The sequence below is a fragment of the Pisolithus orientalis genome (genome assembly GCF_024613125.1).
Source record: "Pisolithus orientalis strain OTSU chromosome Unknown F5J12scaffold_67, whole genome shotgun sequence".
In the NCBI taxonomy this organism is placed as follows: domain Eukaryota; kingdom Fungi; phylum Basidiomycota; class Agaricomycetes; order Boletales; family Pisolithaceae; genus Pisolithus; species Pisolithus orientalis.
This window is the reverse complement of record NW_026260848.1, coordinates 95,314-109,706: the sequence shown is the minus strand read 5'-3', so window position 1 is coordinate 109,706 and position 14,393 is coordinate 95,314. Positions and strand designations below refer to the sequence as shown.

The 14,393-nt window shown below is 46.3% G+C and overlaps 1 protein-coding gene across 1 annotated transcript; it reads left to right on the top strand.

Annotated features, from left to right (window-relative positions):
- Nucleotides 1-7,104: 7,104 nt before the first annotated feature.
- Nucleotides 7,105-11,832, top strand: F5J12DRAFT_786786 (uncharacterized protein; the record flags this gene model as incomplete). Its single annotated transcript, XM_051743512.1, has 19 exons — nucleotides 7,105-7,189; nucleotides 7,358-7,500; nucleotides 7,621-7,690; nucleotides 7,774-8,142; nucleotides 8,412-8,560; nucleotides 8,711-8,891; nucleotides 8,936-9,052; nucleotides 9,090-9,320; nucleotides 9,387-9,541; nucleotides 9,570-9,646; nucleotides 9,697-9,834; nucleotides 9,865-9,905; nucleotides 10,134-10,238; nucleotides 10,519-10,568; nucleotides 10,958-11,266; nucleotides 11,308-11,341; nucleotides 11,439-11,560; nucleotides 11,610-11,663; nucleotides 11,746-11,832. The coding sequence occupies 19 exons, from the start codon at nucleotides 7,105-7,107 to the stop codon at nucleotides 11,830-11,832; spliced, it is 2,517 nt and encodes an 838-aa protein (XP_051594905.1).
- Between the last annotated feature and the right edge of the window lie 2,561 nt (nucleotides 11,833-14,393).

Here is a 14,393-nt window from a genome sequence, read left to right as displayed (position 1 = left end):
ACTTGCTCTTTTTGTCTTTTGTGTTGGTTTTGGTTGGTTTTCACCACTGAACCACACCTTGACTCACACTGGACTTGACAGTATACTTGTACTCACACTTGTACAATCTCATTCTCTGTCTCCCAAAAAACTTACACTGTTATGAGAACTCAAGCTCAATCCCAGGAAGAGGTTGCTGAGAACCTCACTGCAGCACTAGCCAATCCATGTTGACTCCCTTCCATCATCAAACAATTCCAATCCTTCTCCACTTGATGCTGCTCTCATGCTGAAGGTGAATGCACTTTGCAAGCTGGTTGCTCTGACCTCCACCCAACAACCTTCCATACTCCATCCCCTCACAACCAAGATGATGGACCTGACCCCAACCCTGATGACCCTGATGGTGATCCTGATGGTGGGGGCAGCAGTGATGGGGATATCCCCAAAGACCTGGCTGAGCCACCAGAGGATCCCCTCATAGCTCTTGCTAGAGTTGTCCATGCACTTGCACAGTCTAGTTCATGCACTGGGGACTCCACTCCAAAAACCAAAGTCTGCAAGCCTGACACCTTTGATGGCTCTGACCCTAAGAAACTCCACAAGTTCCTCATACAATGTGAGCTGAACTTCCAAGACCACCCCCATGCATTCCACTCTGACAGAGCAAAGGTTACCTTTGCTTGGTCTTATCTTAAGGGTATAGCTCTGGCTTGGTTCAAGCCAGACCTACTAAACCCTGACAATTATGACTGTCTGCTCTGGATGGATGACTATCATGAGTTCTTACAAGAGCTCACAACTAATTTTGGTCTGCATGATGCCATAGTGGATGCCATCCAACAACTCAAAAACCTCACTATGAAAGATGGTTCTCAAATTACCAAATATGTCATAGAGTTCAATCACTGGGCTTCACAGGTCAAAGACTATGGTGTCAGTGCACTCCACCACTGCTTTTATAGCAGACTTCCAGACCACATCAAGGATGAGATCACTTGCATAGGAAAACCTTCTACCCTTGCACAACTCTGTGAACTTGCTCAGACCATTGATGCATGCTACTGGGAGCATAAAGTGGAGATCTTGTGCACCACCAAGTCTTCCACCAACAAGTCACAGCCTTCCAGCTCTGACAACAAGTCTAAATCATTGTCCTCCACCTCTGCTCCAAGGTCTGATGCCAAGGGTAAGGACAGACAGAAAGATCTGCCCAAGTCCAACATGTCCAAGTCCAATATTGCCCATCTTCTGGGAAAGGATGGCAAACTCACCTCTGCCTCTTCTGTGGTGAGGCTGGCCACTCTGCTAAGGACTGTCCCAAGTCTACCTCTTGCACAGCCAAAGCACATCCAGCTATGGCTGGAACTCCACCTCCTCCACCTGCAGAGAAGGCAGAGCCAACAAATTAGTCCACTCCTCCAGGGAGCTTGCACAGCCTGGAGGAAGCATTGATCCCAACTGTGCACAACTGGACATCTGACTCAACCTGTCCACTCTCTCTAGTCCCAATTCATTACTTCTGTCTGTAACTCTTCCTGATTACTCTGTTGATACTTTTTCTGTGTTGATCGATTCTGGCTCTTCTCATTGTTTTGTAGACCTGTCCATAATCAAAGAATATGCTATTCCTGTTTCCTCCATTTCTCCACCAATTCTGCTCTGCTTGTTTGATGGTAGTACAAATGCTGTCATTTCCCAAGAAGTAGATCTTTCCCTCTGCTTTCCTTCCAGCAATGTCAACTCTGTTTCATTTTATGTTACTCTGTTGGATTCTTCATGTTTGCTGGTATTAGGACACAACTGGCTCACCTGCTTCAATCTGTCAATTGACTAGGTACTGGGCAGTATATCATTCAAACCATCATTACAGGGAATGCCAACACCCCAGGTGCCTTCATTACCTTCTGCTGTGACCTCCACTCTGGATCTGACACCCCCTGCTCTGTCTGCACCTCCAACTTCACCTCTGACAGACTTGCCACACTCCACTCCACTTGTCTCACTCATCAATGCTGCTGCATATGTCAGAGCCTGTGCTCTCCCTGGCTCTAGACAGTTCTGCTTACAGCTCTCTGCTGATGATGTGAAGCTCCATGCATCCTCAACTTCTTCTCTGCCTCCTGACCTCTCCTTGGTCCCTCCTGAGTATCACAAGTTTGCTGGTGTCTTTAGTAAAGACAAGGCTACTGAACTTCTGCCACACTGCTCATTTGATCTCAAGATTGACCTCAAGGAAGGAGCTTCTCTGCCCATTGGCACAATCTACTCTCTGTCTCCACCAGAGCTTGAAGCTCTCCACACCTTCATTGATGAGCACCTTGGCTACAGTTTTATCAAGCAGTCCACCTCCACTCACAGTGCCCCTGTCCTCTTTGTAAAGAAGAAGGACAGTTCACTCTGCCTCTGCATAGACTATCAAGGACTCAATAAAATCATGAAAAAAGATCACTATCCACTGCCACTCATCTCCAACCTACTTGACTCCCCAAGCTGCACTAAAGTCTACACCAAGATCAACCTCTGCCATGCCTATCATCTAGTCCACATTGCAGACAGAGATGAATGGAAAATGGCTTTCTGCACTTGTTATGGTTCTTATGAGTGGCAGGTAATGCCATTTGGTCTGACTAATGCACCTGCAGCTTTCCAGCAATTCATTAATAGCATCTTTATAGACATGCTTGATGTCTGTGTCATGGTATACCTCAATGACATCCTAATTTATTTGCAGGACATGGAGTTGCATTGTGAACATGTAAAAGAGGTACTCTGCCACCTTCAAAAGCATGGTCTTTATGCCAAGCTGGAGAAGTGCAAGTTTCACTCCAACTCCATCAAGTACCTCAGTTATGTTCTTTCTCCCTCTGGTCTCACCATGTCCACTGAGAAGGTTCAGGTGGTCTACAACTGGCCTGAGCTGTGGAAGGTGCAAGACATCCAATCTTTCCTTGGCTTCACAAACTTCTACAGATGATTCAGTAATAACTACTCTGACATCATTGTTCTGCTCACTTGCCTCATGTGAAAGGGTGCTCCTTGGAACTTTTCCGAGGAGTGTTGCTCCACCTTCCTCCACCTGAAGGATGCCTTCAGCTCTGCTCCTGTCCTCACACACTGGGTTCCTGACACTCTGCTTACAGTTGAAACCAATGCCTCTGACTATGCCATTGCTGGCATTTTGTTGATCACCTGCTCTGACAGTGAACTCTGCCCAGTCACTTTCTACTCCTGCACCATGACCATGCCAGAACTCAACTATGATACCCACAACAAGGAGCTGTTGGCTATCTTCAAGGCCTTCTGCCATTGGTGGCATTACCTAGAGGGTTCTGCCTTACCTGTCATACCAACAAGACAATTGGGCTGAGCTGTTACCTCTAGTGGAATTTGCTTTCAACAATGCACCAAGTGCAACTATTGGAGTTTCTCCCTTCTTCACTAACAAGGGATATCATCCAAACCTGTCTGTGGTCCCTGACCAAGACTTCACCTCTCCAAGGGCTCATGACTATGTCATTGAGCTCTCTGCCCTCCATGATTTCCTCCACTCCAAAATGTCCACTGCTCAGCAGCACTATCAGGGTCCAGCAGATGTCAAACACATACCTCCACCTGAGTTCAAGGTCAGAGAACATGCCTATGTCAAAGCCAAGTACTTCCACTCCACTCGTCCTTCAGAAAAACTCTCCAAAAGGCACTTAGGTCTGTTCACCATCTTGGCCAGGCCAGGTATGCACTTTGTCACCCTTAAGCTCCCTGACACTATGCACTCAGTACATCTGGTCTTCCATGTCTCACAACTGGAAGCTGCAGTGGCAAACCCTTTCCCAAGTCAACAACAACCTCTGCCTCTGCCAGTAGATGTCAATGGTGACCTTGAGTATGAAGTGTCAGAGATATTCAACTCTGAGGTGGACTGCCAATGCTACCACTGTCAACTCTTGTACCTAGTCTGCTGGGCTGGTTACAAGAACACTGACAAAGAAACCTCTTGGTTGCTTGCAACTAAGCTGGACCATGCTTTCGACATAGTCTCTGCTTTCCACAAACACTATCTGCACAAACCTGGCCTGTATCAACCTCTGCCATAGTACTCCACCCACATAACCTTCCTCCACAGGCCAACCCCACCCCTTATCAAACTACCTTAAGTACTTTAGAGTTTTCTCCACTTCACTTCTCAGAATCACAAACAAGGTCACAAGTCTGTTTTGTAGTAGTACAAAAATATACAAACCAAAAAAAAAAAAAAACTACTATACTCTTCCATTGCTTGCTCTCTGCCACCCTCCTGTCCTTCTCTGCCTTCCAGCTCTCCTCTGACTTCTTCCTCTTCCTCATTGTCCCCCTCCACACCTTTGTCTGCTTCCTCATGCTGCTCCTCCACTGCCTCTGACAGAGGCCTCTTCCAACCACTGCCTGTGTGCTCAAGCTCAGCCATCCTGGCCTCTTGCACATCCTCCCTCCTCCTTGTCTCCACCCACTCTGCCCAGGTGCAGTACAGTGCCCACTCATTGGCTGTCTGCTCTGCAGCTGCTGCCATCCATTCTGCTGTGCCTGCCATCCTTTCAAAGGCCAGTGCAGCAGCCTCATGTGCTTTGGTCTGCTTCTCCATGGCCTACAACTGCTGCTCTTGCTCCCACTCTGCCCACCATGTGTGGACTCCCACACCTGAGGGACCCTTGAGCAGGGTCACTGGTTTGTCTTCCTCTCTGCCCACCTCCTGCTCATTGTCCACCTCTTCCATCTCTGTTGCTCTCTCCTTCTCCTTCCCTCATGGTCTCTTCTTCTTCTCTCCTCAGGAATTCCCTGTCCCCACTCTCTTCCATGATGGTCCTGCCACCACATCCTCCCTCATCCAACTACACACCTTTTTTTTCTTGTGGCAGGGCATGCAGGCCCTGGTCTTGCCTTGTCCTGGCTCACACTGCCCCACTGTCAGACTTGCTACACAGCAAGTACAGTGGGGCTGCCTTGCTGCACTGACCACCACAGAGGTCCCAGGGACCCTCTGGGTGGTGTTGATGTCATACACCATGCTGCATAGTCTAAGAAAAATAAAGCTGCAAGTCAGCTCTGCCTGACTCATGGTACTCTGCCACTCACCTTTGTGCAGCCTTGTCCTGTCTGGCCTGGGCCCTCTCCTCAGAGGTCCTCTGCCTCTGCCTTTCTGCCTCCTCCTCTGCCACCTTCTTCCTTCAGGCCTCCTCTTCCTCCTCTGCTCTCTTCCTCCACTCCACTTCCAACCTCTCCTCCTCCACCTTCCACCTTTTGGCCTCCTCACACTTGGCCTTGTGCTCTCTCTCTCTCTCTGCTCAGTCTCCTCTCATCAGTGTGCCTTCTCTGTGGACTTCTCCTGCTTGGTGTTGGTGGAGTCATTGGTGAGGACAAACAGTTCTTCATCTGTGACTTAGGAATAGTCACAGACATGGCCAGGGGTTGGCTGGGGGGTTTTGCTCTGATGCTGGGAGGACATGATGATGGGGGGAAGGGACAAGGGTTCAGAACCCTGGCATGTGTTTTTAAGCAGTTCTTCAGACTCCAATGGAGCTCCACTGTGGCTAAAGCCATTATCCTTGAGGCATCAAAATAGTTTCAATTAATTGACTTGTGTTGATCTTGTCTTGTACATGCAGCCTTCAGGGGTTCAGGCCCTAAGGGGGGGGGGGGCACTGTCATGACTGTGCATTCATCCTAAGTCCTCACTCACTCCACACCCCTTTCCACCAGTCATTCGCTCACTCTGCACCAACTCTGCCCACCCCCTGACATTTACAAGTCATCTTCGCTCCAACTGCTGTTGGACTTGTACTGCTCTCCTACTGGACCACATGGGCCATTCTCTGAGGAGTTGTGTGACTACCCTTCAGACTTCTCCCTGACAGCATGTGGTCAGGGACTCTGCAGTGCACACACCACATGGTCCAGCACCTGGACTGTTTCCTCTTTGGGATATTCTGTGTTACCCATTCATATGTCCTCCATCTACCCTTCATTCATCATCTAGGAAATTTTACTTGAAATTTTACAAGTCTCCATATGTCAGTTCTGATTCCGATTATTGTACCTCCATAGTAGTATAAAAGCATGTACCATACTCTGCTGTTCTTCAGTACAAATATTGACTTAGTTCCTACTCCCTCTGTCTCCATCTTCTGTCTGTTGGAGTTACCTCCATCTGTCTGTCTGTACTCTCCCTCTGAAATACAAGGGCTGAGATCATGCAAGGGGGTAGCACACAAGCTAAACCTGATGCCCTCACTCCACTCTGCCATTATCTCAGCAGACTTCATTCCTGCCAACACTCTGCCAGTTGGAGTTCAGTTCTTTCTGTCAGACTTGCTTCTGAACCTCTCCCCAGACCTCATCCAGCATCAGAGTTGGTCAGAGTAGGCCTGGACTTGACAGTGGGCAGGGTTCAATGATGAAGAATATGGTTATCATGAGGAGTATCTCTTTGAAGAACTCTGGCTTGAGAGCTGCAGTGATGCTGCCAAATGGTGTAGTTGTGAGGTGGCTAGTGGAATGCCAAACAAACAACTCTTTCATTGCAAAGATTGTCACAGGGTCACATTGTCATGTCAGACCTGTTGTCTAGCAACTCATCAACATTTACCATTACACAAAATCAAGGTGAGCTCATCCACTTTATAATACATCCCACCCTTCACAAATCATTTGTAGAAGTGGAATGGAAAGTTCTTTGAGCATGTCACCTTAAAGTAGCTTGGCCTCATAGTTCAGCTCAGTCATGAAGACATGTTTTGCTACTGTCCAGAGCATAGTCATTTAGATTTCATTGTCATTGATGTCAACAGCATTCACCCTGTTAATGTGAATTTCTGTGGCTGTGAGCAGCACATGTCCCATCACCAACAGCTTCTGCAATGTGGTTGGTATCCTGCCACCTTCTGTAATCCAAGGACAGCTTGCACCAGAACAGTCTTGGATCACTTTCTGTGACTCATGTGGTCAAGTAAAGTTTTGGCATATGAATACTATCACATGCTGGAGTGTCTTACAGATAATACAGGTATTAATATGCCAAAGGTATGTGGTATGGGCCCTTAGTCTAGTCCCCACTGATGTGCATCTCAGAGTTGGTATCATCCCTTTTTGTGCATGGTTTGTCAGTTCCACCACACAAAACTCCTCAAAAGAGCAGGGAGGGCAAGCAAGCAAGATGGTATTCATACCACCATACCTGGTGGGCTCGCTGTGTTGTGTCCTGCATGCCCACAACCAGGCATGAACTTGCCTGATGATTGGAAAGATGTGGAGCCCTCTAAAAAGTTCATTGGACATATTGGGCACTACACATATTCTAATCAAGGCCTTAGGTTTCTTTATTCACTCATCATTATCATTGTGATAGATGCCAACTTTCAGCTCAAGAACTGTGCACATGCATCTGACCAGGATCCAGGCCTGCATACTGGCCTTGCCTACTTTGTTGCCAATGGCCCTTACAATGAGCACATACTTTGGTTTGCTATGCAAGAAGATGTGCATCTGCATGTAATATGTTTTTGATTTCCCACCCTTGACTCTTGCTTTAGATCAGCACATGTAACAGTTTCAGGTCTATGGCTCATGCTAAAACCAAGTTCACAACTGGTCTTCATACAATGGGTGTAGGACTATGCCTTTGTGCCCAACATGAATTTGTATGCCCTTGTGGTGTGGGCAATTTGCAAAAAGGCAAGCAGTAAGTACACATCTACACCCCTTCCAGTCGCATCCATTCATAAATTCCCAGCTACTGTAACATGGACTATATATTTTTTTCAGCTATTTCCCCCTTTCAGCTCCTTTCCATGGTCATTTCCTATGACATTGCCTGTCAATGGAAACTCAACCTTGCCCAAAGGATAGACCAGCTCCCCAAACATCTATGTCTCCCCCTTGCCATCATCACGTCATCATTTGTGTTCAGTATTCCAAAGTTCCATGCCCCTGCCCATTCTGCCTCATGTGCTATACCCCATTCTCTCAATCTTCTGCCTGGTGTTGGCTGCACTGATGGTGAAGGGGTCAAGTGTAACTGGTCAGAGATCAATTGTGTCACAAATAGTACAAAAGAAATGACATCCAGTGTGAGGCATGATACCATCAATGACCACTTCAGCCATCACAACTTCAGAAAGCTTGTTGGTCTCAGTAAGCACAAATCTTGTGGGATGGTGTACTGTACTAACAGCAGTGAAGGATGTTTACTTTGTGACAGGCTCAAAGCTGCCATTCCTGAGCAATCTCATCAATTGCACTACCCTGGAGGAATTTAGCACATCTATTGGCACTTCACAGAGGGAGACATGGACCACTATGATCACTGCATGGGAAGCTGATAAATCCAATCTGAATCCATATGCCACCACTTAGTGTTGTATGTATTCCTGTTCCTTGTGTGATGTACATTGGGTCACCAGATGTGATTGCAGTTCCAACCAAGGCTGAGGTTCACTCCCGGCTGGCTGCTGATGACAAGGCTGCAGCTGCTTGTGGGGAATTCAGCCACCATAAAATGTCCCCAAGCAGCTTTGTTTCTTTTGGGTTGACAATTGAAGAAACTCAGTATGTAATTTTCCTTCAGGCCTAGACAGATGAGCCTAGATTCAATGCTAGGTGAAGTCTGAAGTCAGATGTATTGGCTGAATTACAGCTTACAGTGACTCAAGACACAAGTTTACAATGACATTGTGCTGCACTCTTCCATCAAATCTGACAGTTTTGCAAAATTCAAGTGGTTTACATGATTGGCATTGAGAGTATTGTTCAACAGTCTGAAGATCCTGAAGCTGAAGCCAAAGCCATCCACTTGTGCATGCCATCAGAGTTGTCTCCAACTGAGTGCATGTCTATCTCTGATGACATTTCTGTCATCAAAGTGCAACTTAGAGAGGTGCAATGTCATGATGCCCTTGGCAAGCTTCAAAACTACCTACATATGCAGACTCATTTCATCAAATATTGAAACACAAACATCTGTGGCCAAAGGGCAAATACTCACACAAAGACACTGATAAACACACTCTCCTCAAAGATTGGCAGAGTCATACAGAAGTACCAGGTAGCTCATGTGGTGCTCCTTGCACTCCATGGTACAGGTTCCTGGGAGGAAGAGCTGCAGCCACTGCAAATGAAGGATGTGTGTGGACTGACTGCATCTACATTGGGTGACATTGATGATCCAAATGCCATCATTGGTTCCAATGGCTGCCAAAGGTCCAAGAAGCAGCACAAGGCTTTAAGACATGGCTTGGGTGAGGGATATAGAACAATGTCTTGGATCTGGGCATGTGGGACAGTGGCAAGCAGTGATGAGGGGATGATCGAAGGTATGTCAATATCTACATCAGCACATCATTCCACTAAATCAAAATTGTTTTAAGCACTACACATAGAGTGGGCAAAAGCCCATGTCCAAGCAGCACACTGGTCTGAAGAGGTTGAACTTTTGCTGGAAGAAATGTGGCACACAGAAAAATTCCTCAAGTACAAGGCACAGTGGTGGAAGCAGTGTAGGGAACCCCCCAGTGGTGTCATGGTTGATAGCCTTGTAAGGGAAGGAATTTGTGCATATGCAGATTGACAGGCCACTCTGCAACACCAGCTCTCTGATCATTTTAGCATGCTTTGGCATTGAGCAAGGACCAACATTGAGGTCAAAGATTGCACTGAATTTTTCAGCATTGATTACAATTTGAATAGCAGTGTGTATGAGTTGGGGGACAGTGATCTGGAGGACAACAATCTGAATAGCAGTGCATATGAGGTGGGGGACAATGATTTGAATGGCAGTGTGTATGAGGTGGGGGACAATGATCTGGAGGATGACAGGACAGATGAGGAGTAACTGTTCTTACTCACCTGCCTATTTAGTCAATATCTGCAGTTGGAAGATTGTCCTGCTATTTCCAAATGTAAATCCTATCATAGGGTTTAATATGATTTGATCTTGTGAATATATTTGGTGGGGATTGAAATCTACCAATGTCCTACAGCTTACTAAACATCAGGTAAACACTATTGAGTGGCTGTGTGGTGGCTGTGTGGTAGTTGCTGGGGGTTTGGTCAAATGTGCTGATTGCAGGGACTGGTAGTTGCCATGAGTTGTGTAACTGTGTTTGTGGTAATTGCCATATTGCTAGGTCTAAATCTACAGACTCTGGTGACCAGGGACCTCAATACTGAAGTGATCTTCTTCAAAGACCTCTTCACATGTGACATCACCATGGATGGGGAAGTGGAACTGTGTAAGTGGCATTGAGAACACATCAGCATTTGTATAAAGAGATTCTTGCATGTCCTGGAACAAGTCCCAGTCATTGCCCAGTGACTGGTAATGGCTGTTTGATGTTGCCTCCCAGAGCTTGCTCAGTGGCACATGAAGCATACCAGGTTTCCCAGTCATATCTTGTAATGGGGAATTATCAGACAAGTTGGAGATGGGTCCATTCAGGTGGTTGCTATATTCAATCACCAGCTGAGGTTCAAGCAAATCCAAGTCAGCTTCATTGATAATGGGACTCACAGATTTGATATGGGGGGATGGAGGGATGATTCTGTTCATCCAAGAGGCCAGGGTATTGCACTTGACAGCCAGAAATAGTTGTCTGATTCTTCATCCACATCTTCAGATGGTGCTGATGGATATGCAACTGGGAATGAGACTTGATGTGCTTTAATGCAAATTCATGGAGATGACCATCGAGCATACATGGACAGATCAAGCAGACAATCTCAGTCCTATTTCCTGAGTTCACAAATTGAAAGACTGAAACAAGGGCTGTCAGCAATCATGAATTTTGAGGCCAGGACAGGTGGCCTACCTTTACCATCCACCATGCTTGCCAAGGTGGATTGTTTGGGCATTTCAGATTGATTCTTCACATTGTTTCAACTGTCTCTATGAGTGTGCCATGCTCACAGACTTGAGATCTTGGGACTGTGCTGTGCATCATATTTTATCTAGACCAACATGAGCCATGATGAAATCCCAATCACATTCCTACCCTTACCACCCCTGTGGAACCCAATGGATGCCAACCACTGGTTGGAACTGTCAATGGGAATTGAATGGTGGCTGGTGGACATTGTGCAAGTGATGAATGTTCCTGAATGGACATGGGGTCATGACATGTTCTGGCTTGCATATATTGGAGCATATCCAGCCTTCCCATGCAGGAAATGGGAGCCATGGAACCCAATCATCCCACTGGAAGGACAGTTCATCAAAGAATGGCTTGCAAAGGAAGAGACTGAGGATATGTTCCCCCATAATGTTTCAGACATGCTATCATACATCTGGAATGAATTTTGTAGACATGCTGTCCTTTTCTACCCCTTCCCTTTGCTAGTCCAACTGATCTATGTGTTCTGTCCCTGCCATATATGCATAACTACCTGTTGTATTTTGTTGTATTTTGCAATGGACATGACATGTTTCTGACCAGAAATGTCTGCTCTATTCTTGGAAGTGACCAGTGGGGTAACAGTTTCAGATATTGGTGTCATTGCCATGTGCAGTGGGTATCCAACCTACATGAGCTGCATGCCCATAGTATACCCTTGGCCAGTATGGGATCTGTGCTGAAATAAGTATATGGCACATCTGCCATGATCAGTACCAGGCTGTCATACATTCCTTGCCTGGCCTGGCCTTACCATGGATGTTCCAGGTACCTTGTACAAAGTATATTACACATATCCAAGATTAGCGATGTGTTTGAAAATTTTTGAATTTCTAGAATCTGCATACAGCACACACCTGACAGCTGTGCTACACATAACATGGGAGACAGTTTCCAGGGCTCATGGGTTCTGCAAATTTGGCAACTAGACATGTAGACATGGTCAGGATTTAGTCTCGAGACATTCTTCTGGTGCTGTCTAGCTAGTGTTGGAATTTTCCACACTACAGAACATCTGGAGACTTTTACCTGGTCACAAGGGGATTGGTGTCACAATAAATCCAAATTTGGCAGATTTTGCCTGTTTTGGATTAAATCCTAAAAAGTAAAACAGCAAATTTGCAGTGACCATAAGCACAGCCACCTGCAAATTTTTCGGAATAAATGTACATAGTTTGAAAAATTTGCAGGTGGTGATGCCATGCAAACTTCCTTAAAAGGAAAGGCTGCCCTCAGGTGGGTGGGCAGGGAGGGGGTTTGAGTGTTTGAGTGGGCCCTGCTGGGCATCACAATGTCAGGGCTTGGGCAGGATGGCTCAGGAGGGTGCCAAGGAACTCTGTTCATGTCCTACACATGTTTATCTATGCTCTTAACCAATGAAAAGTGGGAAATTTGCATTGGGAATGGGTTGTAAAGTGCAAAATCCATTGTAAAGTGTGCTAAGTGACTTAGCACCAGGAAATTTGCAGCCAGATAAGCAAATTTGCCCAGGTGGGAGGGTGGCCCATGCCAATTTTTTTGCAAGTGCACAGCTGAGCCTGAAGCACAAGCACCACACACAAGGTGTGATCATGTAACTGCTTCCCATGCCCAAACACCACTCATCTAGCAAATTTGGGCAGGTCTCTTCACAGAATACCCATTTATTTTGTGAATAGTTACATGGCTGACATAGAGTGGCTTCCAGTAGCATTGAATTGAGTACAGATGTACAGGCAAGGGTTGTGCACAGCCCACAAGTCTCCCAACCCTCACTTTCTTGCACACATGCCTTCCACTTAGTCAGTGAAATTTGCAGTGGCTGTAAGCACAGCCACCTGCAACTTTTTCAGAATAAACATACTTATTGATTATATGATTATACAAGTAATTGTCATGTGTCCATGATTTTTCTGACATTTACCCACCCAATCGCATGTTCATCAGTGAACCAGTAGCTGACAAAACCAGAAATCACCATTTTGTTGCTGAGCAACCAGCTTTGACTGGATTCTACTGGCCAAAAACCATGTCTTCCATGAGGTTGTTTCATCTGTGAGACTGGTTTGCTTGCTCTTCATAGGTATTGTAAATTGTAGTTCATACAAATGATTTTTCCACTTCCCCAGTGTGATGACATCCCCTGAGGAAATGCACAACTTGATCTGGCCTCCTCCACTAATGGAGCAGCCACCTTGGGCATCTAAGCAGCCAATTGAAAATAAGTTATTAGGCGATGATGGCATGTGTAACACATCATGTAGATCGACAGTGACTGTCTGGTCACCTATTTGACTATTCACTGTGACTGTGCCACATCTGGGTACAGCAGCCAGCTTGGTACCTATTCCAGAGACTGTTTTGTCTGGTAGTACCTTGTAGGTAGTGAACACTTTGCAATGAGTGCAGATATGCAATGTTGTAGCACTATCAGCCAACCACACATACGCAGAATAAGTCTCTGATTTGGGGGACTGTGTATCTACACTTTTGGTGGAGGAGAATGCTACATCGTCTTTGGAGTCTGTATTCTCCACTGCATGATGTGCCTTATCTGATTGTCCAGAGCATTTACTAGACTGCTTCCTATCCCAATCTCTATCTCAGTCTCTAGATCTCTGTCTTCACCATTTATCTTTGTTATCCAGGTTGGTCCAACACTCCTGAGTGGTGTGGCCGAACTGTCAGCAGTGTCTGCATTTGGGTTTGTTCTTGAAGTGGCATTCAGAGGTTCTGTGGTTGGTGCGACCACATATGTCACACAGGCCCAGATGATTGGCCTTATGTTTACTGTTCCTGCTGCTCTTGGCATAGTACCCACTCTCTCCACCCTCACACTTGCAGCATTCCCACTTGGTGTGGAGTAATGATATTATCTCTTGCATAGATATCTTTGTTGTTTGTGAATGTGACCCTCCAAGGAAGCCAGAGGTATAGCTATCCCATGAGGTAGGGAGTGATGACAGCAACACAACCTGGAACTGGGGGTCAGGTATGACATCACCCATTTCATACAGCTGGTTCTGCAAGTCACATAGTCTAGTGATATGATTGGGGAGGTCTGTGTCCTCCTGTGCCTTGAGGCCATAGATGTCATGCCTAATAGCAGCAATGGACTGCTGGCCCTGGGTCTCATGTACCATGTGTAGATTACACCACAATGTGGCACTGGTCTCCATCTCTGATTGGGCATGGATGGTCTGATCATTAGCAAGATTTGCCATAAGCATCATGTATGCATGTTTGTCACATTTACACCAGGCATTCAATTTGTCCATCAGGGTCTCAGACAGTTGTGGGTCATCCCCTGTCACCATCTTGTACAGATCTTGGAGCTGAAGTACAGCAGTGATCTTCTCCATCTTAACTATCTTCATCTCTCCCTCTTGTCCTCTCACTCTGGACCTGGCTTGCCCCTTTCCCTTTGACAACACCATCGTTGACATCAAAGACCCATCAATGGCCAGGTTTGGCCCTATCAGTTGCAATGAGGAGCCTGCAACTGCTGGTAAGTCAACA